Genomic DNA, 25637 nt, shown 5'->3' on the forward strand with positions numbered 1-25637 from the left:
CCCTTCCTGATCCTTCTGGCCCGCGAGATACGCTTTTATTTTACCTGCTCCATGCTATCTGTCGGAAGCTGCATCCTTCATTCCCTCAGCCCTCTTCCACAATGCCAGCTCTTGATTTCATATATACATCCCCGACCCCACACAAAATATTCACTAAATTATACGCCTTTGCTCTTACGTCCACATCCATTTCCACAGATCGGGCGCGTGGGGCGCGGACCTAGGCATCGATATTGCGCAGGCAGACTGGCTATACTGCTGCAATCAGACAAAGAAACTGTTGCCAAATTTTCCGCTACGACTGATACACTTTAAATATTTGCACAGACTATACCGTACTCCTGCCAAGCTCCACAAACTTGTCCTAATTCCCAGTGACACTTGCATGCGCTGTGCTGCCCCTGCTGCGGACTTCGCGCATTTGGCCTGGTTATGCCCCAAGGTTTCAGAGTGGACTCACCGTGTAGTTGTATTATTTTTACAGATCCACATTGATCCTGATTCTTGTAGGGTGCTGTTGCTTCACATTTCTAATGTCTGGCTTGGAACATACTGTGCAAATGGTTCAAATATGTAGCACAATGTAATGTGTCTGACTTGTATTTCCTCATTAAAGGTTTTGAAAAAAAAATAATAATAAAATAGTCCCCCTTCGCGATGAAGTTCGGACCAGCTGTGTCGCCCGGCGTTGAGACTATTTACACAGTTCAAGGGGGTGTAACCAGTGCAATGGTGGTGTCTACTTCGGAGATCTTCTTGAAGGTGCTCAGGCTCCATTGGACGGCCAACATGCAAAGACTGAGGACGATGTTGATGAAATTATGGTCTCCCTTGAAGGCGATGATGTCGACAAGTGTCCGCTGGTTGAGCAGCTTCAGACTTCCCTCTCGTGCCAGGATTCCCTCTCTCACAGAAGTCTCCTTGAGGCCCTTCTTGGAGGGCTGTCACAGGGCTGTGTGGACTGTGCAGGCTTTTGAAAGGCGCTACCAACAAGACTACAACCAAGTCACTCTTGCAACTGCAAAGGTTGGTGTTGCAGGGTCTGTGTGCTCAGGCATCAGGACTAAGGCTCACAAGCCATCATCAGATAGTCTTTGGATGACCAGTCTCCCTCTTCAACCTCCACCATGCTTCCCGGTGTCTGCCATCGAGCTGCTGCAGATGCATCTCTCTTTCTTTTTGGGATTCCCCTCTCACCAAACTACCCTTGAGGCTCTTGCCCCTGGATTGCCATGTGACGGTGTGTGGCTTCTCATGGGCCATGCCAATGGATCGCTGCAGAACTCCCAACAGGGCAAAGACCAGTCTCATGCAACCCCCCAAGGGTGGATGGTCCAATGGTTCAGTATGCTCTCTTTGGCAGGCTTTGGGTTCAGGAGGGCAAACAGAAGGTTTCTGGACAGCTAGTCTCCCACGGCGTGAGGAATGTCTTGTTTGTTTCGGATGTTTCTGGTGTTTGGATCCACTCTGGTGCTGCGCTGCTTCTTAGGTGCTTCTGGTGATGTACCTGGGTAATGATGAGGATTACCTTCTTCCACTTGGGCTACAGGTGGCAACATCTTGCTTGAGGCAATATGTTGGAGTGAAGAGGTCTGGAGGAACTTCATGGCCACTTGCGGTTTTCTTTTTGCAAGTGCATGTGCTAGCTGGAATGCCAGCAATGCCAAGCAGCCAGTGATAGGTGACCGGACGGTCGCACTGTGAAGCGTGGGGTCGGGACACAGATCATGGTTGCTGGCAGCTTACAGTTGGTCCTCTTGGAAAGCTGTCTCCAATGACGTCCCTGCACACTGGTGGCTGGCTTGTGGTGTCCCTAACACGGATCCCCGGATCAAAGAGGGAAGATTGAGACCGTAGTCCGGAGACTAAACGCAGCCTTAGGGAAGCAGCCGTGAGTCCGTGAATAGTGGCTGTCCTGCCACCCAGTGGTAGTTCCGAGTCCACACCTCAGCAATGCCCCGGGGAAAGAGTAAGTGATCTATAGGGGCGAGGCCCTGTTTAAGTAAACACATTGCCCCAAAGTTCAAGCCCCCTACTGCACCTACACATAGTCCACACCAGCATCTCGAGAGACTGTTAAGGCCCGCAGTTGGAAGAAAGACTGCAGCAGCCTGTGAAGTGAAGCATGCCGCTGTGTGCACCAGATAAGTAGCCCTGCTATACAGGTAGGAGCTGCTGTTAGGCTCAGTCCCTAAATGATGATACCCTCCTCTGCAAGGCCTGGCTATAATGAGATGGCACATACTGTTGGAGCAAGCGCTGGGCAAATGGAAGAAGTGCAAGAAGGCAACAAGCACTGTCACAACAGGAGGAGTCAGAGGATGAGGGCACCCCCTAGTGGCCACAGGACACTACTGCTCTGCCACCATAAAAGAGACTATAGCCCTAGTGGTAATTCAATGCACCGCATCCTGGCCTGAAGAACGGCAAGAAGCTCACAAGGCAAGCTACAACTGAGAGTAATTGGGCAGATTATGTGCCTCAGCTGCCCCTCAGGAGTAAGGCAAATGAGAGGCATGCAGTGTCCCTTTCCAATTCAACAAGTACAGGTACAGTATCCCAGTGAAGCCCGGACAAGTGATGAGAGGATTCCGAGGCTCCTTTGTGGCTGCTTGCCCTCATTGGAGCAGTAAAAGAGTGGTGTGCTTGGCTCACACCGGCTGTCCTCCACCAACAGTGAGTGAAGGGCCAGACAGTCCTGCAGGACAGCCTGCATTTGAAGCTGCTAAGTGTCTGAACAGCAAGAAAAAGAAACAGTATGAGGCAGCAGAGCACCTGTAGCTGTCCAAAAGTCGCCACTACATTCACCACAGCAGAGACTGACCAAGTGGACTGTCTAGTGTTTTCAATGGGAGAGAGACTGTGTACCTCCCCCCAGCAGAGAACCCCAAGAAGCTTAAAGCTGCCTGAGCCAGGAAACGGCAGTGCCCAAAGAGAAGAGAAGAGATAGAGCAGCCCGATCCACTGACCCATAAGACTGCAGCGCATAGGAAGAGCTGCACAACCTGCAGCAGCAACCACGCTGCCTTGGCCTACAGAGGGACCAAGAATGTGTGCACAAAGACTGGTAACCCCTGCAAGTGCAGCCAGGGAGTGGTTTCCCCAGAAAAAGCGCAATGTGCACCAGCCTGAAAGCAGAGGCCACACAGGGATAAGTAAAGTCCCTGGCAGTGGAAAATCACTGCATGCCCCCCAGTGGGAGATGGACACCACCATGAGCTGCAAAATGGGCATGCAAGGCGCAAGAAAAGGGCTCCCATGATGAAGGACTTAAAGCGCGCAGTCAGAGGTGCGCCGAAGCCTGCACCTGGAACTTTGACAGCACAGGCATGAGCCTGGGCGAGACAGACTTATCTGAAATGAAGAAGCAGTGATTAACAGAAGAGGCTGCACCAGCCGGCCACCTGCTGCACAAATTGGCCACCATTGGCCCATTATTGAGCATGTCACACAAAGTGACTGACCCTGCCAAGCATGCCTGAGCGGGGGCAGGAGCAAGCGCCACAACAGCCCAGGCTCGAGGCGCAAGCGCTACGTCCTCAAGCGAAGAAGATGGAAGATGGTGACCCTCCAACCAGGTAGTGAAGCACTGAGAAGATCTGTGAGGTGGTGATGGGCTCTGCGAGAGCTCCAAGAGTAGAAGCATGTCCCAATGGCAGGACAGACCTGTGACAGGTCCGCAGCAAAGAAAAGGCACAGTCCTAAGAACCAGACACAACCAGCGAGATGTCCATGTGGTGCGAACATGAGACATGTGGCATGAAGCCACATCAAAGTGCGGAACCTGGTCAGAAGTAGAGAAGTGCATGGCAGGACTCCACATCGCAAAAGAGGATAAGAGAGGGGCATGATGCAACAGGTGAACAACCACCACAGGTGGCTGGATGGTGGCTGGCTTGTGTGAATAAATGCCCTCCACAGGTGCCCAAGAGAAAAGGGAGAAGATCAGTAAGACCGAGGACTCATGCCACTACAAGAAGAAGAAGGACCAAACTGCTCTGCAGAAGCTCACGAGAGGAAGATGCCCACTGACTTGGCCCCAGCCCTACCGGCCTGTCTCTCCTTCAAACATGCTCCTGCAAAAGTGCGTCCTGCAGTCAGGAACCTTGAAAACTCCGGAGGACCTGCCCGCCTCCAACCCCAAATACTTTGTCTCCTGTGAACACCAGATTTGTTTACGTGCAACCTCTGGCCCCGGCCGGAAATGAATATGCTACTTACCAGTATGCATCTGTTCTTGGCATGTAGGGCTGCTAACATTCATATCTATTGCATAGATCGCCGCCTAGTGTTGGGTCCGGATGATTGCACATTGTTGTCCTGGAAGAGTCTTCGAAGTATCACGAGATAGGTGGCTCCTCCCCTGGACTACAGTGCGCATGGGCATCGACTCCATCCCCAGATTGTTTTTAGCCATTGCGGCAAAGATGGAGTATGACAGTGTTAAAGATGTCCATGCTAATGATTGAATGCAAGAAGCAATCTGCAGCTGCTACAGGCACCGGGGAGGAGGGTGGGCGATATGAATGTTAGCAGCCCTACATGCCAAGAACAGATGCATACTGGTAAGTAGCATATTCAGTTCGAGGCATGTGGGCTGCTAAATTCATATCTATTGCATAGAATATATAGCAGTCCCTCCATTAACGGCGGCCGCCTGTGCCAGCTGCAGAAGTCTGAAATAGAGTCTTGATAACAGCTTGTCCTACAGCTGCCTGCTGTTTGGAATGCACGTCTACGCAGTAATGTTTGGTAAACGTGTGTGGTGTGGACCACGTGGCTGCTCTGCAAATGTCTTCTAAAGGAATGTTTCCCAGGAATGCCATGGAGGCTCCTAACTTGCGTGTGGAGTGTGCTCTGGGTGGGATCGTTAAAGTGCGTTTAGCTTTCTGATAGCAAATCTGAATACATTTAACGATCCACCTGGCTATTCCCGCTTTGGAAATGGGGTTGCCCTTGTGCTGAGCGGAAAAGGCAACGAATAGTTGTTGTGTTTTTCTAAATGGTTGTGTTCTGTCAATATAGTACATCAACGCCCTTTTAACGTCCAAGGTATGGAGCATTCTTTCCGCTACCGTCTCTGGATTTGGAAAGAATGCGGGCAGTTCAATTGACTGATTGACGTGAAATTGTGACACCACCTTTGGAAGGAACTTGGGGTTAGTGCGGAGCACCACCCTGTTGGAATGAACCTGAATAAATGGCTCTTGTATCGTGAGCGCCTGTAGCTCACTAACACGTCTGAGAGACGTGATGGCAATGAGGAAAGCCACTTTCCATGTCAGGAATTGAATCTCACATGAATGTAGAGGCTCAAAGGGTGGACCCATCAACCTAGTGAGGACCACGTTGAGATTCCATATTGGAGCGGGTGGGGTCCTGGGAGGAATGACCCGCTTCAGCCCTTCTAGAAAAGCTTTAATGGCAGGCACCCTGAAAACAGAGAGGTGCTGCCTGTTCTGAAGATAAGCTGCTATGGCTGACAAGTGTATTCGAATGGAAGCGTACGCTAGATTGCATTTGTAAAGATGTAACAAGTAGCAAATGATGTTTGGAATGGATGCATCTAGCGGATTTATGTCATGCTCTGTACAGTAGATGACAAAACGCTTCCATTTCGCTGCATAGCAAGCTCGGGTAGTGGGTTTTCTTGCCTCTCTGATGATGTCCATACATTCAGGAGGCAGATTAAGGTAGCCAAACTCAAGAACTTCAGGAGCCAGATCGCCAGATTGAGCTGTTGCGGGTCTGGATGCTGAATGTCGCCATGGTTCTGCGTCAAGAGCCTGGGTGTGAGGTGCAGCCTTTGATGCGGTACCACGGAGAGTTCTAGAAACGTGGTGTACCATGGTTGGCGTGCCCACGTTGGAGCAACCAGGATGAGCGTCATCGAGGGTTGCTTTAGCTTTCTTGCCACCAGCGGAATGAGAGGCGCTGGGGGAAAAGCGTACGCAAATCTGCCTGACCAGTTCATCCATATCGCATTGCCTTGCGACTGTGGGTGAGGGAACCTGGCAGCAAAGCTTTGGCATTTTGCGTTTTCCTTTGTGGCAAACAGGTCTATCTCCGGATGACCCCACTGCTGGAAGTACGGGCGGAGTACAGATGGATGTATCTCCCACTCGTGCATTTGATGGCTGTACCTGCTGAGCAGATCCGCCATCTGGTTGTCCTTGCCCGGAAGGTGTTCCGCCATGAGGAAGATGTTCCTCTGAATGGCCAACTTCCACATGCTCTGAGCCAGATGAGACAGCTGTGGAGAGTGCGTACCCCCCTGCTTCTGGATGTAGTACATGGCCGTCATGTTGTCCGTCCGGATCAGCACGACCTTGTTGCACAAATGTACTTTGAAGGACTTTAACGCCATAAAGATCGCCATCAACTCCAGGCAGTTGATGTGAATCTTCCTTTGCTGTGTTGTCCATAGTCCCTGCACCGTGTAGTGGAGCACATGAGCCCCCCAACCCTGGAGAGAGGCGTCCGTCGTGAGGATGATCTGTGGTACAGGCTCTTGGAACGGTCGGCCCTTGCAAAGGTTGTGTGGAGTCCACCAATGCAGAGAGTTGTATGCCCGACCGGTTACCAACACTAGGTCTTTCAACTGTCCATGAGCCTGAGTCCACTGATGTGCTAGACATTCCTGGAGCGGACCCATATGCAATCTCGCGTGCGGGACTATGAAGATGCAGGAGGCCATCATGCCTATCAACTGCATGAACACTCTCGCTGGGAGTGAGTGTTGGGGTCTGAAACTCTGGATTAGCGACTGGATGTTGTCGATCCTCGCCGGGTTTGGCTGTGCTGTGGCAGCCAGAGTATTGATGGTCGCGCCCAGATACTGCCGCACGTGGGCAGGTTGGAGGTGCAACTTTGGATAGTTTAAGGAGAACCCCAGACTGTGAAGGAGGTGAATAGTGTGGGACATGTCTGCGGCGCACTGTTGTTCCGACTTGGCTTGAACGAGTGAGTCGTCCAGGTAAGGGTAGACATGTATGTTCTGTCTCCTGAGGTGCGCCGCCATGGTCGCCAGACACTTCGTGAACACCCTGGGGGCAGTGGTCACTCCGAAGGGTAGGACCTTGAACTGGTAATGCCTGTTCTGTATGGTAAACCTGAGGTACTTTCTGTGGGATGGGTGGAGTGGTATGTGAAAATAAGCATCCTTGAGGTCCAAGGTTGCGAGGAAGTCTCCCTGGTTTAAAAGTGGAAGAACCTGTTGTAGCGTTAACATGTGAAAATGATCCGAGAGTATGTATAGATTGAGGGGGCGCAGGTCCAGAATGGGTCTGAGTGAGCCGTCCTTCTTTGGTATTAAGAAGTACAGGGAATAAACCCCTGTGCCTTCCTCCTCCACTGGCACGAGCTCTATTGCTCCTTTTTGCAGCATTACGAGAACCTTCTGCTGCAACAAGTGCAAGTGCTCTGCTGACATAGGACGTTGTCTTGGGGGTATGTTGGGGGGAGTGGACGTTAACTCCAAACAATACCCAAACTGGATAAGCTTCCTTACCCACCTGTCTGTGGTGATGTTTTTCCAGACTGGCAGGAACTGTTGGAGTTCTCCCCCGACAGGTGATGGATGGTCGGGGGGCAGTGACAGGGAGTCACTGTTTGGTGGCAGCAGAGGAACGGGAAGTATTGTTGCCTCTGCCTCTGCCCTTGGCGCTGTTTCCTCTGTAACCACCTCTATTCTGTTTGGGGTAAGAGGCCTGGGCGCCTCCTCTATGGAAACTTGTCTGCTGTGCCAAGTGTCCTCTGGCAACACCCCTTGTACTTGAGCGACGAAAATTGTTGCCCCTGTATTGCTGAGACTGAAGTGCACCCATGGACTTAGCCGTCTCAGTGTCTTTTTTAATTTTCTCAAGGGTGGTGTCAACCTCCGGGCCAAACAGTCTGTCTGGATTGACGGGTTGGTTGAGGATAGTTGTTTGGATCTCGGGCTTGAACCCCGAGATGCGGAGCCAAGCTTGACGCCTCAACATAACACTAGTGTTCACCGCCCTTGCTGCTGTATCTGCAACATCAAGCGCACATTTAATCACAGCATTAGAAATGAGCTTGCCCTCTTGGATCAACATTTCAGCTCCTTCTTTGAACTTGTCTGGAAGGTGTTGCAAAAGCTGTTCCAAGGTGTCATAATGCGCCCTATCATATCTAGCCAACAGGGCTTGTGTATTTGATATGCGCCATATGTTTGCAGCCTGTGCTGCCACCCTTTTGCCCCCTGCCTCCAGCACTTTCGACTCTTTGTCCGGGGGAGGAGCTTCACCCGTTGTCTGTGAATTCGCCCTCTTGCGGGCATTGGAGACGACCAAAGAGTCCAGAGGCAGCTGGCCTCGTATATAAGCAGGGTCCCCAGGTGCCGGTCTGTATTTCTTCTCTATACGTGGGTTGACCACCCGTGCCCTGGTGGGTTCCTTGAAAATGTCATTGGCATGTTTGAGAACCCCTTTAAGCATTGGCAGTGTTTTGACAGTCTTTTCCGATGCAGAGAATGTATCAAACAAAAAGTCAACCTCCACAGGGTCGGCATGCATCTCCACCTTGTGATTTGCAGCCGCCCGTTCAATTAAGGCATTAAATGCCGCCGAGTCTTCAGTAGGAGAAGTTTTTATTCCATAAAGCTGTGGGTCACTAACCACCTGTTGGTCACCCTGGTCACCAGTGTCTATCCATGAGTCCTGCTGTTCATCAGGGTTATTATTGGCAGGGAAGGTATACTCATCATCCTGTTCATTCCCATCCCCATCTGAGTAGGTGGGTGAAGGCGTCGGACTCCTCCTAGGCTGTTGAGGAATGGGTTCCACAAGCTCTGGAGTATCTGGTGCAGGCCTTTTCTTTTTTAGAGGGATTACATAGGAGTCCACCGGCTGGGATGTAATTTTCCTCTTGTAGAGCAGTAATTTGCCTGTGTCGGCGTCGATAAAATGCTCTGAATCGTCGTCCTGCACAAGTGGTTAAGCAGAGCTTCCAGTTCGCTGATTCTGCCGCAGCCCCTCCGAGTCATCGGCCACCGTACGAGGTGCGAAAGCCTTCGGCGCTACCTTCGGCGGCAGAGTATAGAGGATTGGCGTCGAAGTCTTCTTCAGCGGGACAGCCGCCGTTGGTACCGAGGACTTTGTCGGTTCCGACGCCTTGTCCCGTATCCTCTTCAGAGAGTCCGCGACCTGCTTAGTAAAAGACGCGGACGGCTTCATCGATCCGACCGAGGCCTTCGATCCACCACCAGGTGAGGATCCGAGCGTCGACGACTTCTGTTTGGGCGCGGACGCACCCTCGACAGCAAGGGTCCGTTCCCCTGTCTTGGCCTTAGGCGTGGAAGCCGCCGGCTTCGGATCGGCAGTTTTTCCCTTTTGCGTCGTGGTTTCAGAGTGCGGCACGGCAGTCTTGGGTGAAGGTTTCTCGACAGTCTTCTTCGACGTCGACTCCACCACCTTACTCGACACATGCTCGACGACTTTCTTGGAGCCGGCCTCCTTGGCCCCTTTGGGTGCCTTTTCGTTGTCGACTGCCTTTTTAGGCTTGGAAGCCGCCGAAGACGCCTGTGTTGAAGCCGTCTCTGCCGTCTTCGGTTTCGATGGTGTGTCGGCCATCTTAGAAGAAGTCGAAGCCGAGGGTTTTGGTTTCGGTTTCGTTTTCTGTAACGGAGGCTCCGCTGAAATGTCTGTAGCCGGGCCAGAAGGCGGAGCCGAGGACTTAGGTGGAGGGTCGTGGGTAAGGTCGAGTGGCGATCCCGTGACCTGAGCCTTAGTTATGGTACGGACGGGGCATAGCTCCTCCTCCGAGCTATCTTCCGCGGCCCCATAAACTTCCTCGTCGTCCCCTACCTCCTCGACGTATTCGTCTAGGTCCAGGCCCTCCACGGCCTCTCCATAGTCGGGCTCGACCTCCGCCGATGGAGGCGATATCTGAAGCTGAAGCTCTTGCTCGTCTGCTTCGGGGTCGTTGAAGATGTCCACCGGTGCCGGTGTTGATCGCTGGGCCTCAAGGCGCGCCACGCGCCGAATCTTGAGCGTCTTCTTCGACCTGAACTTCGAACAGGCCATACAGTCGGCCTCGTTGTGGTCCGGCGACAGGCACTTGTTGCATACAGGATGCACGTCGATGTGTGGGTACTTCGAACCGCACACGGGACACTTTTTGAACGGACTTCGTTCCATTGTAGTTTCGTCGGGGTCTTGCGGCGTCAAAGGGCCTCCATGACTGAAGAGTCACACGACTCCCCAGAAAACCGACTCGAAGAGTTGGAGTATACACGAGAACCGAACGCCAACAATACCGACGAGGTTAGAAAGCCTTTTGGCCTTCAGAGAACTGTTTTTTATCGATTCCGACAGGAGACGTCGAAATCACATCCGAACCCAATGGCGGAAAAAAACAATCTGGGGATGGAGTCGATGCCCATGCGCACTATAGTCCAGGGGAGGAGCCACCTATCTCGTGATACTTCGAAGACTCTTCCAGGACAACAATGTGCAATCATCCGGACCCAACACTAGGCGGCGATCTATGCAATAGATATGAATTTAGCAGCCCACATGCCTCGAACCCTCAAATCCGCACCACTCAGCACCCGCATCCTCGCCCCGAGCTCGAATAGGCAAACACCAAAAAGAGGTCCCCCCCGGCCATCCTGACCCGAGATCCTGTGATCTCCTGACCTGCCACCTCACGGCTCTAGCCGACGCCTGCAGCCTAAATTCAGAAGTTCCCCCCAAAAGCGACCAGGAGCTGGTAAGAAGATCCGACACCAAAAGGCACCCCTGCACCTTACGCCCCACGGCCTTGGGTGGCCAACCAACAGTGTCTAACCAACTCCAACTTCCCAACTTACCTCTCGAAATGGTGGTCGCACCCAGAAGACCTTCGCCCCCGAGCCTGCAGTGCCTTTGCAAAATGGAGGTTCCCCATAGCAGACAACAGGGCGCCTGACGTCAAAACAGCACCCTGCACCCGGCTGCCCCAGTGCCACTGAGGGTGCACTTTTGGTGCTACTTTCTTTCCCCATTTGCCCTGACCTAAATTCCAGGAGCTTTGCTCCCACAGCCAAGTTGCCTGCTAGCCAGCAGCCACCAACTGGAGGCCCCTTATCCCCCATTGGAGAACATTGGGCCTCAGCAATCTGCACCTGTCCGCCCTAGTACCGCTGAGGGTGTAACAAGAGTGCATCCTTGACCCTGGGGGGTCCCTGAGTCTACCCCTGAACCTCAACTCCCACTACCAAACACTTACCTTAAAAACGAAAATTCTATTTTTCTCCATAGGATAACATTGACTGTTTTTCTTGGAAAAGAAGTGTGGAGTTTGACAACCTAAATACATTCTTTAAAGTTACACTGGTTAACAAAAACGATTTTACTTACCTGTTTACAGGAAATGTCCCAGAGTAGAATCCAGGTATACTACTCCGAGTAAGAAAAGTAATCCAGAAAGTAACTTACCTGGTATTTTACTAAAAAGCCCATTCAAGTTTATATACTGTATTTACAAAGTATTGCATTTCCCTGAAACCATACTGTAAGTCAAAAGAAAAGTGCATATTCTATTACACATCCAAACTGTATTACTACTATATATTTAGTGCAAAGTACTTATCACTTACCTGTGCCAGGCTTGCTTGGTTCTAGAAAATAAAATAACTAAAGAATATTTTTATACAAAAAAAATTGGTCTGAAGTTCAGTCTTTGAGTGTGTGAATTCATTTGCTGACTGAGTGTGTACAACAAATGCTTAACACTGTTCTCTCATACTGCCTTACTGATTGATCTTACTACCACAAATAGAGATTAAGGTTCTATCAAACTTTACCTCTGCCTACCTTTGGGGTTCCATTGGACTCTGTGCACACTATACCTCACTTTGGTATAGTATATACAGACCCAGCTTCATACAGGGAGGAAACAGATAGATCTAGACTACCCTCTGGTATTCCACTTACCTGTGTTGTCTTTGATGGTTTGGAGGTGAGCTCTTACTAAATGATCTCGAAGGTTTCGTTTTTTTGTGTAAATAAGGTGTCTCCATTTGACATATACTAATCAATCCAGTATGTGCAAATGTTTTCTAATGTTATTTTGTTAATTCATTTGTGTGTTGAATGAACGTGGATACATAAACCAAAGGTTTGGATCTATTGTTTCCTTTCCATTCCAATAATGATTCTCTTGGAACAAACTTTGCCCTTTTCTATGGTATTATAGTTTTTTTTTAGTAACCTCTTTGTTCAAGAGTGAATGAGATACTTAGTAGACTGAATAGTCTTCTTCGATGGTGCACTTTCTTTGAATGCAAATGCATTGTCCAGAAAAGAGACTGTCACTTAAACTCCTTGAGCCCGATGCACAGAACTAACTTAAGACAAAATCTGAAACTTACTACCATTTTGGTATTCACAGAAGGCACCTACTCATTTCGGTATTCACAGAAGTTAGGACTCCTAACTTTAGGACTCCTAAATGCCTTCTGTGAATACCGAAAGTCTTAAAGTGGAGTAGCGATGAGGAGCGGCAGACAGGCGGCGAGGAGCGGCGGACAGGCAGGGAGGAGCAGTGAGCGGCGGATGAGGTAGGTTATTTATTTATTTATTTAGGAGCGGTGAGCGGCAGAAAAATTAAGCAAAAATGAAAATCGTGAGCAAGAGGAATCAAACGGAGCATTACAAAAGTGAGCCAAACGGTGCAATACTGGAGGAAAAAGTTACGTGTGCAGGTTACAAAAGCGTACATCGTGAGCAAGAGGAAGCAAACGGAGCATTACAAAAGTGAGTTAAATGGTCCATTACAGGAGGAAAAAGTTACGTGTGCAGTTTACAAAAGCGTAGAAAGTAAACATAGAGGTATAGGAGGAAAAAGTGATGTGTGCGGGTAGCAAAAGGAAGCAAACGGAGCATTAAAAAAGTGAGCCAAACGGTGCATTACAGGAGGAAAAAGTTACGTGTGCAGGTTACAAAAGCGTACAAAGTAAACATAGAAGTATAATACTGCAATATATGGAGGAAGGCTCCGGGGACCCACGGACAACGTCGGGGCGGGCGGGGGCCCTGAAGCCTAATTGCTCCCGGACAACGTCGGGACAGGCTGCTACAAAAGCATACAAAGTAAACATAGAGGTATAATACTGCAATATATGGAGGAAGGCTCCGGGGGACCCACGGACAACGTCGGGGCGGGCGGAGGCCCTGAAGCCTAATTGCTCACGGACAACGTCGGGACAGGCTGCTAGTTTTAATCATATTTTAGGACTCTTGGTAAATGCTGAATATACCAAAAGCTGCTTATGTATAGAAAAGCTACATTATTAGTTTATGATGTAACTAATTGGCAACACAAGTGCTTCAGGAGTTAAAAAAAGCGAAAACATTGTTTCCCGTTGAGTCACAGAGCGCATTTACCTTCTTTTCAGTAAGAATGACTCTTCCAAGTAGCTGATTTTCTAATCCCTTAATTGTTACAGTAAAGTCAATAACTGAGGTTTTTGCGTTGATCTCAGGTGTGAAGGCTGGGTTTGGTAGCTTTGTAGTGATGTAAAGTCTAAAGCTATCCATGATATCACATTCTTTATCGCCAACCTTGACCTACAAAACAAGAGCAGGACCATTATTTTCAGGCTATATTAGTCCAACACGTACAACTGCATAAACAATAATACAATAAAACATTAAGATTCTGTAGTCTCTTCAGCATGATTTTGTTGCATTTACCAAAGTATCAATGAAACATTAACAATGGAATGGAAAACACTTAAACATAATCTGGTTAAGTTAAGAAAACATATGAAAGTATTTTCCATACATATGTCACATCTTTGTGTATGGCCATCCCATAGATATCTATTGGAAAGGACTTTCGAACATTTATGGATTAGAAAAGAAAAGCAACTTATGACAAATAGTAGCCTGACGGTCATATCACCAATTAGTAATATCAGCACCTTTAATGAGTTTTATATGTTTTACATGGCTTGATTACTTTCGCTGCTTTGGGATCATCATTATGCAGATAAAACCAAGGTGCATATTTACAAACACCTATCGCCACCGGAGTGTAACCTTTTTGGATGCTCGAGTGGCATAGCGTCATTTTTCATATTTACAAGGAGGCGCTAAGAAACTTAGCATGGCTTAACGCCACCTTGTTAAAATGCCCAGTTCCACCACAGTCCTCTGCAGAAAAGGGGTGTGCAATGGGTGTTGATGTGGGTTTTCTAACACAGCACCCATTGCTTTTTGGAGCTGCCCCAGATTTACAAGGTTGAAGCAGCACCAAAAACGAACACCATGGAACACCAGGCATTAGAATGGCGATACGAGGAGAAATTATTAATCTCTCCTAGTTTCTTGCTCTTTCCATGTGTTCTGCATTCTGCAACACACAAAGAAAGAGAAAATTGCCATTATTGATTGTTTATCTGCAGGATGGAGGCCCTTCCCGCACATAAACAATCATCCCTGCGGTGCAGGCACCCTTGCAACATGCAACTGGTGCTAGGCAGTTTTTTTTGCACCAGCGCTAGGGAAAACACAGGGGCGCACCGTATTCTGGTGAATACAGCACATCCCTGCATTTTCAAAATGTGGGAGAGCAGCACTGCCACATTTGGTGCAGCTCTACTCTCCAACATTTTTTTGTAAATATGCCCCTAAGTTGCTTTGATTTTGTTCATTCTGATAGATACAGGCGATTCTACAAAGCCTTCCTCCCAGGTACCAGACTGGATCCAGTTTATTTAGGCATGACTGGTCACCTGTTTCAGTTGGCGTTGTCCAAACTCTGATGTGGATTCAAATAGTTTTTTAAAGACAACAAAAGTCCTTAGGAAAAAGGAGAAGATAAACAAAGACAATGATTTTACAGACCACAATCGGTACTATAATCAAGCTTCCAGACCCAGCCGGGTAAGGAAATGTTTAATTTAGAAATAAAAAGGAGTTTGGTTGACCAAGAGGTGGTCAGTTATAAACTTTTTAGATAGGGCACAGTCCTGTACCTATCCTTCAAGGGAGAAAGTGCAGTGGAAGCAAAACAAGAGTAAGAAAAGTTTTTCAGGCAAGAAGTTTGGAGCCAAATGCCGCTTGTAAGTTAGTGATCAATGCAAACAAGTTTCGACATACAGTATTTACAGAATGGCATACAATTGAATTTTCCGCAATACTGTTCAACCGTCAACGTTTCGATCCCCTGGCTCCTAGTGAACCGGGATCATCATCAGGACTATTTGAATCATTTGCCTGTTTTTAGGAATGCCTGCCGGGCAATATATTATAATCTGGTCAGGCACTGGATAGGATTTGGTCAGTATACCGATAGATAGCTGGTACCTGGTTTAGGGGCGAGGTTAGGTAACCTCAGCATGGAGCGAGCCGCGTGGTTTCGCTCGTGGGGGTAAATTACTCCCTTGGTAAGGACCGAGTAGTGGTTCAACACCCGTTTAGGCTGATAAAGCCGCTAGAATCGGGGCGGGATACCGGCGAGACTCAGTGGTCTCTCTCCGTGTCCTGTGCAGCATAGGTACGCTGTCAGCGTACCTATGCTGCACAGGACACGGAGAGAGACCACCCGTTTAGGCTGATAAAGCCGCTAGAATCGGGGCGGGATACCGGCGAGACTCAGTGGTCTCTCTCCGTGTCCTGTGCAGCATAGGTACGCTGTCAGCGTACCTATGCTGCACTGGACACGGAGAGAGATCACTGAGTCTCGCCGGTATCCCGCCCCGATTCTAGCGGCTTTATCAGCCTAAACGGGTGTTGAACCACTACTCGGTCCTTACCAAGGGAGTAATTTACCCCCACGAGCGAAACCACGCGGCTCGCTCCATGCTGAGGTTACCTAACCTCGCCCCTAAACCAGGTACCAGCTATCTATCGGTATACTGACCAAATCCTATCCAGTGCCTGACCAGATTATAATATATTGCCCGGCAGGCATTCCTAAAAACAGGCAAATGATTCAAATAGTCGTGATGATGATCCCGGTTCACTAGGAGCCAGGGGATCGAAACGTTGACGGTTGAACAGTATTGCGGAAAATTCAATTGTATGCCATTCTGTAAATACTGTATGTCGAAACTTGTTTGCATTGATCAGTAACTTACAAGCGGCATTTGGCTCCAAACTTCTTGCCTGAAAAACTTTTCTTACTCTTGTTTTGCTTCCACTGCACTTTCTCCCTTGAAGGATAGGTACAGGACTGTGCCCTATCTAAAAAGTTTATAACTGACCACCTCTTGGTCAACCAAACTCCTTTTTATTTCTAAATTAAACATTTCCTTACCCGGCTGGGTCTGGAAGCTTGATTATAGTACCGATTGTGGTCTGTGAAATCATTGTCTTTGTTTATCTTCTCCTTTTTCCTAAGGACCTTTGTTGTCTTTAAAAATCGATTACCCATGGTCCAAAGGTACTTATTGGGTTCCCTTGTTGACATGAAAATGTGGATTCAAATAGTGTCATCAGAAACTATCTAGTGGGCCCAAGCTTGATGAATCTTCCTGAAAACATGAGAAATCAAGGGTACGGGGGAACGCATAATGAGGCTAAAAGTTCTGCCTCAACTGAAACATTCCCCAAGGCTCCCCTCAATGGATGCTGAAGGGTGCAGAACTTCTGGCACAGAGCATTTTCAAAGCAGGCGAATAAGTCCACCTGAGGAGTGCCACACTGGGCACAGATCTTGTGGACTACCTCCCACAGAAGACCCCACTGCCGGCTCTGACACTCAGAGACTCTGCTAGGTGATTTGTTGTTATACAGATACCTTGGCAGTGTGCCCAAGACCACAGTCTTAATGCCTCCAGACAAAGTAGATGAGATCCTACTCATCCTGCTTGCTCATCCACTACATCACAGTCGTGTTATCTGTCAAGATCTGGACAGACTGATCCATGATGGAGGGTAAAAAAGCCTTGAATGGCAGCCAAATTGCCCGCAGTTCCAGCAAGTAGATGTGAATAACCTGCTCTTCCATGGACCAGAGACCCCGGATCTCTAGATTCTCCAGATGGGCTCCCCATCTTAGTGTGGAGGCAATCATCACTACCTAAGTCATGATCGGGTGGGGAGTGAAGACCATCCTGTTAGGTTTGCCTAATTCCCTCACCAAGCCAGTTCTGCTGCAGCACTGGGGGAAAACATGATGGAGTCCAACAGTCTGCCCTGTTCTGAAGCCACTGCTTGTGAAGGAACCACTGTGGGGCACTCATGTGTCAATGTGCTTGCATTACTAGGAGAAAACAGGAAGCCGGCAGACCTAGAAATCTTGGGCCCTTCAGGACTGGGACTTTGGTGCCCTGTTGGAAAGATGGAACTATCTCCTGAATGTCTCTGATCCTTTGCGACGGAAGGAAGACATGGAGAAGGGTGGTGTCTAATACTGATACCTTGAACTGGAGTCATTGAGAGGACAGCTGGTGAGATTTGGGCTGGTTGAATGAAAAGATGAGTTTGAACTGCAGGGATGCTGTTGACTGCAGATGGTGCAACACAATCGCTGGTGAGCTGGCTCTGATGAGCCAGTCATCCAGGTACAGCAATTTAGGGATGCCCGACCATTGGAAATGGGCAGCAACCACCACCATCTCCTTTGTGAAGACTGGATGTGATGATGTCAAGCCAATGTGCAGTACCACAAATTGGTAGAGTGTAGGACCAACTACAAATTGCAAAATACTTCAGCTGCAACTGCAGGATCAGGATGTGAAAGTACACGTCCTGCAGTTTGAGAGACACCATCCAGTCTCCAAGCTCTAACGCAAGTAAAATTTAAGCTAGGGTTAGCATCTTCTCCTTTATGAGTAAGTAGTTCAGGTCCCTAAGGACCAGGATCAGACACAGACTGCTGTCCTCCTTGGGCATCAGGAACTAAAGCGCATACCAACCCTGGCCCTTTACTCACTCTGGCACCAACACTACCACTTCTTTGAGGAGGAGAGCTGCAACCTCCTGCTGAAGAATGTCCAAATGGTCTGAAGGTGGAGAGGAGGTTTGAGGTCAGACCTGAAGAAAGGGGACCGTGTAGCCCCTTTCTATGATTTGAAGGACCCACTGGTCTGAAGTATTGGCATTCCAGGCTGGAAGAAAGTAAGACACCCACCCCCCCTGCAGGTTTCATTTGGGGTTAGAGAAGCAATCTAGATCTGCTTTCGTGGTGGGGCAGGGGAGGAGTAAGAGGAAGAAGGTTGCAAGGTCCATTCACTGCCCTTTCCTCTATTTCAGCCTCTCTACTGAGGGGGATTAGGCTGTTGCAGTCCAGCCAGTTGGTAGTGTCTTGAACTAAAGGAAGATCCTCGTCCAATGCAGCAAAAGTGGCAAAATAGCTTAGTACTTGGTTGGAGGTGGAGGCTATAGACCAAGGGATCTTAGTGTGGCCTTGCAGGTTTTAAACGGCCCCAGGCTGAGTCTGCTTTAGCTCCAAAAAGACACAACCCATCAAACGGAAGAAATTAATAATTTACTTGTAACTCCTGTTCTCCAACATTGGTATCTTTGATATAATCATATGATTGAATCATTCCCCCGTCGTATAGCTCACCTGCCCAAAAAACTCTGGACACTATGCGGTGTTCTGCAAGCAGTGTAGTGCGATACATTGAGCTGCTCGCATTGATTTTTAGCGCCGGGTGTTTGCCCCTCTCTGTAAAATCAGCACGAACGGAATCACGCACAGCGCAAGCATGCTACTTCTTACTGCCGCTCTAGTAGATGCTCTACTCGAATGGCAACTTCCTCAACACGAGTGGAAGGTTTCTCCAATGCAAGTGGTAGCGACCTGCAGTGACCGCCCGCATTGAGAAATCTCGCCAGGAGGTGGTCGCTAGGAGGATTTTCCTAGCTTGCGTTCGCCAACTTAGCATTGGTGAGCCATGCAAGAGGAAAAACTCAGCTCCACTTCGCGTCATGCCACTACGCTGAGTTTTTTGGAACTCCGTGCTCTACGTGGAGTGGGAAATATTCCGCAAACTCCGTGAGCAGAATGGAAGTTCACATCCAAGCCTAGGAGTAACCCAACCACCATGATATAGATCAGGTCCAGGATCTTCACAGGTCCAGAAGTGTACTGAAGTGGTGGTGTCAGAGGTTAAATACTTATACCCAGTTGAGCCTTTGAAGTGGGAGGGACTTCCTGCCCTGGCTCCAGACTCACTACAGGGGGGTATGCAGACCTTTGTGTGTGGACAGGACACAGCCTATTGAGGTGTAAGTGAGATTGGGTCCAGCTCCTCTCTCCCATCCTGCCTGGATGGCACATCAGGTTATACCTAAGCTCCCGGTGCATGGGGTAGTCTTGGAGGAATACACAAAAACTAACTGTCACCCACCACAGACACGTGATCAGAGACAAGCTGCAGGCACAAAACGACAAAAGTAAGAAAATGTAACTTCCCTGGGTGCTGCTTCCTCAGTGAACCCGTTGGTCAGCAGAACGGTGTACCGGACAGATGTAGTTGGTGCATGCAGACTGCAGGGAAATGGCTCCTCCACTTCAAGGTAAACAGCTGACAGCCCTCTAAGGTTTTAGGAGGATGCACCACTACTGGACGAGTCAGGTCTTTGCAACTGTTGGGACAGCAGCCGGTTTGGTGCCAATTCCAGGGCTGGTCCACAGTTTTTGTGTTTACGGCCTTCTTGGTCCTTCTTCAGTTCCCAGTAGATGAATCTGAGTTCCTGGTGTCAGGGGGCCACCTAAATACTGAATTTAAGAGCATTAAGGGGAGTGTAAGGTAGTAGCCAATGGGCTACCTACACCCCCATATGACCACTTCCTGAGGAGAGTGGGCATAAACCTGACCTAGAGTTCATAGTTCCACTAAATACAATATGGTGGAACCATTTTTCCATTGTTCCCTTCAGGTAGCCCACCTTAGGTGTGTGAATAGCCTGGGAGTGAACATGCCTTCTGCCTAGCTAATTTTCCCACTTGTCCTGGTGCTAAATGGGCCACGGGGCAGCGGGTGACCGCTCCTAGGCTGGGGGTGCCCGCTTCTAGGTCACATCTCAAATGCGGAGGAGGCTTTAAAGCCCCAGGCCTTGATATGTTAAAACACTATTCATCTCCTGGAGGAGATGTGAACACCTTCCTCTGAAGCAGGCATTGTTTCTGACCACAGATAGCACAGGCTCTTACCCTGCAGGGTGTAGAAACTTGTCTGTGGTGGTAGGCTGGATGATACCAGTCAGCCAGCACATTAGATTCTGGTAGGTTTTTCAGGGGGCACCTCTATGGTGTCCTCTGGGTGCATGTCACAATAAATCTGGTACTGGCAACAATACAGATTTATTAAGACAAGGTTTTGATACCAAACACCATTGGTTTCAGTAAAGCAGTCATGAAGCTGGGGATCTCGTAGTGACCAGTGCCCGGTACATATACTTAAGATGGCTTCCCTGTTCACTTTTACTACCTAGTAATTGAACTAGTTAGCACAAGGGCATATCTGCTTACACTGATATGTCCTCACATTTAATATAATGCACCCGTCTTAGGGCTATATGGTCTGCTGTAGCGGTGACTGGCATATATTGCATGCAGTGGCTGTGGGCATGGCACACAGGGTGTGTGCCTTGTCATGTTTTCATAAATGGTTTGCACCATATCATGCAGCCTTCAAAGGCAGTCTGCATGGATTTGGGTGTGGGTTCCTTAGGGTGGCACAATACCTGCAGCCCTTAGGGACCCTCTTTAGTACCAGTGCCCTAGGTACCAGGGGTACCATTTACTAGGGACTTACAGGGGTCCTAAAGTCCTTGCCAATCGGTAAACAATTGTGCATGTACCTGATTTAAGGGAAAGAGCATTAGCACAGGGGTTCTTGTTTGCAGGCACCCAGTGCACTTTCAGTCGAAAATCATCAGTACTAGGGTAGAAAGCGGGAGTGACCATGTCAAAAGGAGACGCTTTTCTACACTCTGTGCCAAACTACCTGAGGGTGAGCACAGGTTCATTTAGGGTTCAGCTGCTTCTTAATCTGACTAGGATTGTGGTTGTTGCTTGCTGTGGGGTTCGTATCCAAATCAACCACCAACCTAATTTCTAACAACAAACATTTGAGAATCGTTCATACTCAAAAGCCCTAATCACGAGTGGGGATGGACGGGAATCGGAGTTACTGTTTAGACAGCTGTAGAAAATATTCAAAAGGACAATTGTAAATGGCTTGGTTTACCTAAAAGCATAACTATAAAGTGATTTTATTATTTCTTGTACGTGCATCACACTGAAACATACCCAGAGGTTTAGTTTACGCTATTAATTTACAATTTAAAAAAAACAAGCATTGGCAAAATGAAATGGTCCGGCATGGTTTGCTAGTGCAATGGTTATCATCATTTACAATGCATAGATATTTCAGTCCTGTCTCCTGCAAGGGGAAAACCCAACAGTGTATTAAAACCCAGCTGTTTTCATGTATGAGAAGAAAATAACTTTGCCTGATTTAAACAAAATGCTGCGGAGAAAAACCTCGTACATGCACATTTCCTGAGACAAATAACTGCAATACATCTCTATAAATATACCAAAACCAATAATTAATTTGAGTCCATTACGAGTACAAACCTTTAATATGCTTCCAGATTTGATGAAGTTTTTTTCCAGCACATTATCAAGCGCAGGATCCAGTTCTTCTTGTACATCCTCAATCAGCAGAGGTCGTCCTAGTGACAGACTATCCTCAAGGTGTGTACGAAAGTATTTATGATTGAGCGAAGTTACCTGAAATATAAATCACCACCAGTTTTACTAAGTTGGTAACGATGCATTTGTATGCAATGCACAGCCACCATGAAGGTAAACAACAGATTAAATGGAAACAAAATGGAGTTTAAAATCGCAGACAAAGAAAGAGCCAGGCACCAATCACAAGTAGAGCAGGTATTTACACAGCCATTAACACTGACACCGGTGGGTAAGGTATTATTAGGTGTGTTAAATACCTCTTATTCTGAGTTTAACTGGGAACATGGGTCAAATTCTGTGCTTAGAGCGTGAAATTGCACATGTACAGGTGTTCGCTTGGCATTTTCAAACTGTTAACTTCCCATTGAACTATCTGACCCAGAAACACGTGTTTTCTCAGAGATCAGAATCTGAGGCCTGATAACAAATTGTTTGTGAGTCGGTAACCGGTCACAGACCAGTTAGCAACCGCTTAATAAGCTGTTAACGAAGTACGAAGATTCTCTAAATTATTGTGTCCTAAAATTGCACACCACTTAGACTAAATACTTCGCGGGTGCCACTCACAAACTCACTACTGCCTGCGAGGGAGCGTCTGCAGCACCAGAAGCGAGGAGCGCTTTTCGTGTGGACTCTTTTTGCCTGTGTCCTGCTTCCATCGAGGTCGCGCTGCTGGTGGGAGCTCTCCTGTGCTCGACGGAGGCTGTCAGCTCCCAGCAAGCGCTTGACCCCATCTCCATTGGCTGCCTGCACCGGGGGACTGCGAGGCCCAGAAGCCTTTGCTTCCAACACCTGGTGCCTCTTCCCCCGGCGGTAACGCCCCCTACCTGCGGCCTTTAACTTTTCGTGACACCCACTTCGCGGGTGCCACTCACAAACTCACTACTGCCTGCGAGGGAGCGTCTGCAGCACCAGAAGCGAGGAGCGCTTTTCGTGTGGACTCTTTTTGCCTGTGTCCTGCTTCCATCGAGGTCGCGCTGCTGGTGGGAGCTCTCCTGTGCTCGACGGAGGCTGTCAGCTCCCAGCAAGCGCTTGACCCCATCTCCATTGGCTGCCTGCACCGGGGGACTGCGAGGCCCAGAAGCCTTTGCTTCCAACACCTGGTGCCTCTTCCCCCGGCGGTAACGCCCCCTTGTACCACCCTTCCCATAAATTGGAGCGCATTACACGCAACGCGGGACGCGCGCGAGGAGAAGCGCGAGGCGAAGCCCGGGCCAAGGGCGGGCCCGTTTCAGCCCGTTCCAGACTGTGAGAGACTGGACTGGGCCACGGTATTTGCATTTTCTCCCCGAGTCATCTGTAGACTTTTTCTGTTAAAAATTGTGGGGTTTTATTATTATCACAGTTAAAAGCCTACAGTGAGACCTGTCTGTTCGTGCCTTATCTTCTTGTCCCTTAAGAACGAGAAGTTTAGCGTACGATCATGACTAGAGTCACCAGAAGTAAAAAGGTAGATAAAACTAATGACATAACTGGACCCATTGACCTATTCCTAAATAAGGCCAATGCCGTCATTGATAACACCATTCAAATAATAGATCGACGGGTGTCTCATGAACTGGAGATGGCCAGGAAAAGATCATCAATGGGCCCGTTGGCCTCAGCACAAACCCCAATGCAAAAGGGCCCGATGATACCCCTGTTGAATCAAGCAAGTGTATTAGTTCACACAGTTCCAAACACTGTGGACCTGTCAGCAACACAGTTATCATTAGGTTCAGTTTCTGATTCTGTGGAGGATCTGGAAAAAACACCAGATTTACAACTCCTACACAATCACGAAACGGTTTTAGAACCCAACTCCATGGGGGATAGGGAGGGTGCCATACCTAAGAAGTTAAACAAGGGGTTGAATCCACATGAGCTTCCATCAGCTCCACCAAACGGTGTGAACCCCTGTAACTTGAATAAGTATAGTAACAACATCGTAATGCTGCAAACCCCACCACAAACCAATAGTGTGATTATTAACACGCCCCCACAGAATAGCATGCTAATGGGGAACTTAGTTACACTAGGTGCAGTAGGTGGTATACAAAAACCATGCACCACATGTGTGACACTACATGACTTTCTTACAAATAGCATGGGGGAATTGTTGAAATACCATCTGAAACCCCTGGAGAAAAGTATAAGGATAATTGAAAAACAACTTGCTAAACTAAATACTCCTGTATTCACCCAGAAGTCACTGAGTACCCTAGATATGGGGGAGGGGAAAAATAAACAGCCAAGTAAACCGGCTGAACCGGCTAAACCAACTCAACCACCCACCTTACCAGCTGTATGCCCAAAGCCCCGTGGGCAAGACAAAGAAGGAAACACCCAGACTACTAAAAGCGTCAAACAAAACCCACAAAACACCCCCAAACCCCAAACTGTAGAGGGGAAGGGCCAACCCGTTACCACCAGTGATAACGTACAACCCACCCCAGCCCTAGTGGCCTTAAATACTCAGTTAGCCAATCTAAAGGAGACCTTACATAAATCACAAAAAACCCAGCCTCTTCAAACTCAGGGGAAACAGAGGTCGGGTTCTAGATTCAGGCGGCCGTACCACCTTCCACCTGAGGCTACCCCGTTCACTGTTGTCTTAACAGGGGTCTCAGAACTGCCAGAGGGCTCGGAAGAGCCCCCGTGGTCACTGAGAAATAAAGTTCTGCAATGGCTTAGCCAAAATAGACCTATACAGCCATCGCACCTTAGCAGAATTAACTCAGTTAAAAGAGTGTTTTGGATTGGGGACACGAAAAAAAGCCTACAGGGTGATTGTGTTATAGTCAATTGTGACGACCCTGCCATGGTTGACTATATTTCTTCTTGGCCAGCGCTTGAAAAAAGGGGGGGGGTGGACGTACAGCGTCTTTCCTTCTTCTACCCACCGTTAAATACTCCCAACTACGAGAATACAACTGGTTGGGATGATGTCCAAGACTGGCCTTGGACACAGGTGGGGTACACCAATAGAAGCAGAAATAGGAACACCAATAAATGCTGGAACAGAGGCTGGGACTCCCGCCCCTGGCACCATAGTAGAGGCAACCCAAATTTTGACTATTGGGGGGGGTTTCCCACAAGGAACAGATACGACTGCTTAGACATGGTCGATTGACCAATAAAGGTCATCACAGGGGTATTAGAAGCCAATGTCGCCCAATTAAAGACCTATGATGTCCCTCCCCAGGTAAAAAACACAAATCCCGCGACAACAGAGATTACATCAGTGGAAGACACGGGGGGTGGAAACTGGTTAGGACAGCAGTTAATAGAAAAACCCAGTATCCCACGGAGGGAGAGAGGTCTAGGGCCCACAACTGAAATTAGCAGCACAATCCCATACTTGAGCAAAGTAGACAGGACCAAGACCGAAATTGATAACGGGATTGAAGCCCCGTCCGTGGGCATTGTCTCGCTAATTAGGCAGGAAGAACCCCGTCCAACCGATGAGGGGAAATGTTCGCTAAAAATAACATCATGGAACATTGCGGGGCTCGCGAAAAAAGCGCGGGACCAGTTATTCCTGACTTTTATGGAGAGGCAGGACATAATCTGCCTACAGGAGTGCTGGGACCCAGTTGAGACCCATATTGAGGGTTTTAGCACTTTCTACGTTCCTTCGATCCAGGGTAACCGAGGCAGAGGCTCTGGGGGACTGTGCATCTTTACTTCTAACCTCTGTAACTTAGAACAGAATATATATGAGGCAAGTGGGCCAAAAACAGGAGTAGGGAGCTCATTACAAGGCCTGTTCATCAAATCAAATGGGCGATCCTTTTTTCTGATAAACCTCTATAATAACGTGCCAAAAGTTGAGGTTAAAATTTTAATAGCGGAACTAGATTCACTGCTAAAGAGAGGCGGCCAGGCGGCTGACTGCTTACTCATAGCAGGGGATTTTAACTGCCACCTATGTCCCTATAGTCAGACAAAAAACTGTGGCATCTTTGATTTAAAAGGGGACCCCACTA

General features: G+C 48.5%; 1 protein-coding gene across 7 annotated transcripts in view; it reads right to left on the minus strand.

Annotated features, from left to right (window-relative positions):
• The window catches only part of DNAH8 (dynein axonemal heavy chain 8), a 10041960-nt gene that overhangs the window by 1744570 nt on the left and 8271753 nt on the right, over window positions 1–25637 (minus strand). For 6 of the 7 annotated variants that reach the window (XM_078647354.1, XM_078647353.1, XM_078647356.1 and 3 more), the window contains 2 exons: window positions 21550–21705; window positions 13392–13574 (listed from right to left, as the gene is read on the minus strand). In XM_078647354.1, coding sequence (XP_078503480.1) covers window positions 13392–13574; window positions 21550–21705 — 339 coding nt within the window. The remainder of the gene's footprint in view (window positions 1–13391; window positions 13575–21549; window positions 21706–25637) is intronic. The other variant, XM_078647355.1, reaches the window with a different exon arrangement.

The sequence above is a fragment of the Lissotriton helveticus genome, chromosome 6 (assembly GCF_964261635.1).
Source record: "Lissotriton helveticus chromosome 6, aLisHel1.1, whole genome shotgun sequence".
In the NCBI taxonomy this organism is placed as follows: Eukaryota; Metazoa; Chordata; class Amphibia; order Caudata; family Salamandridae; genus Lissotriton; species Lissotriton helveticus.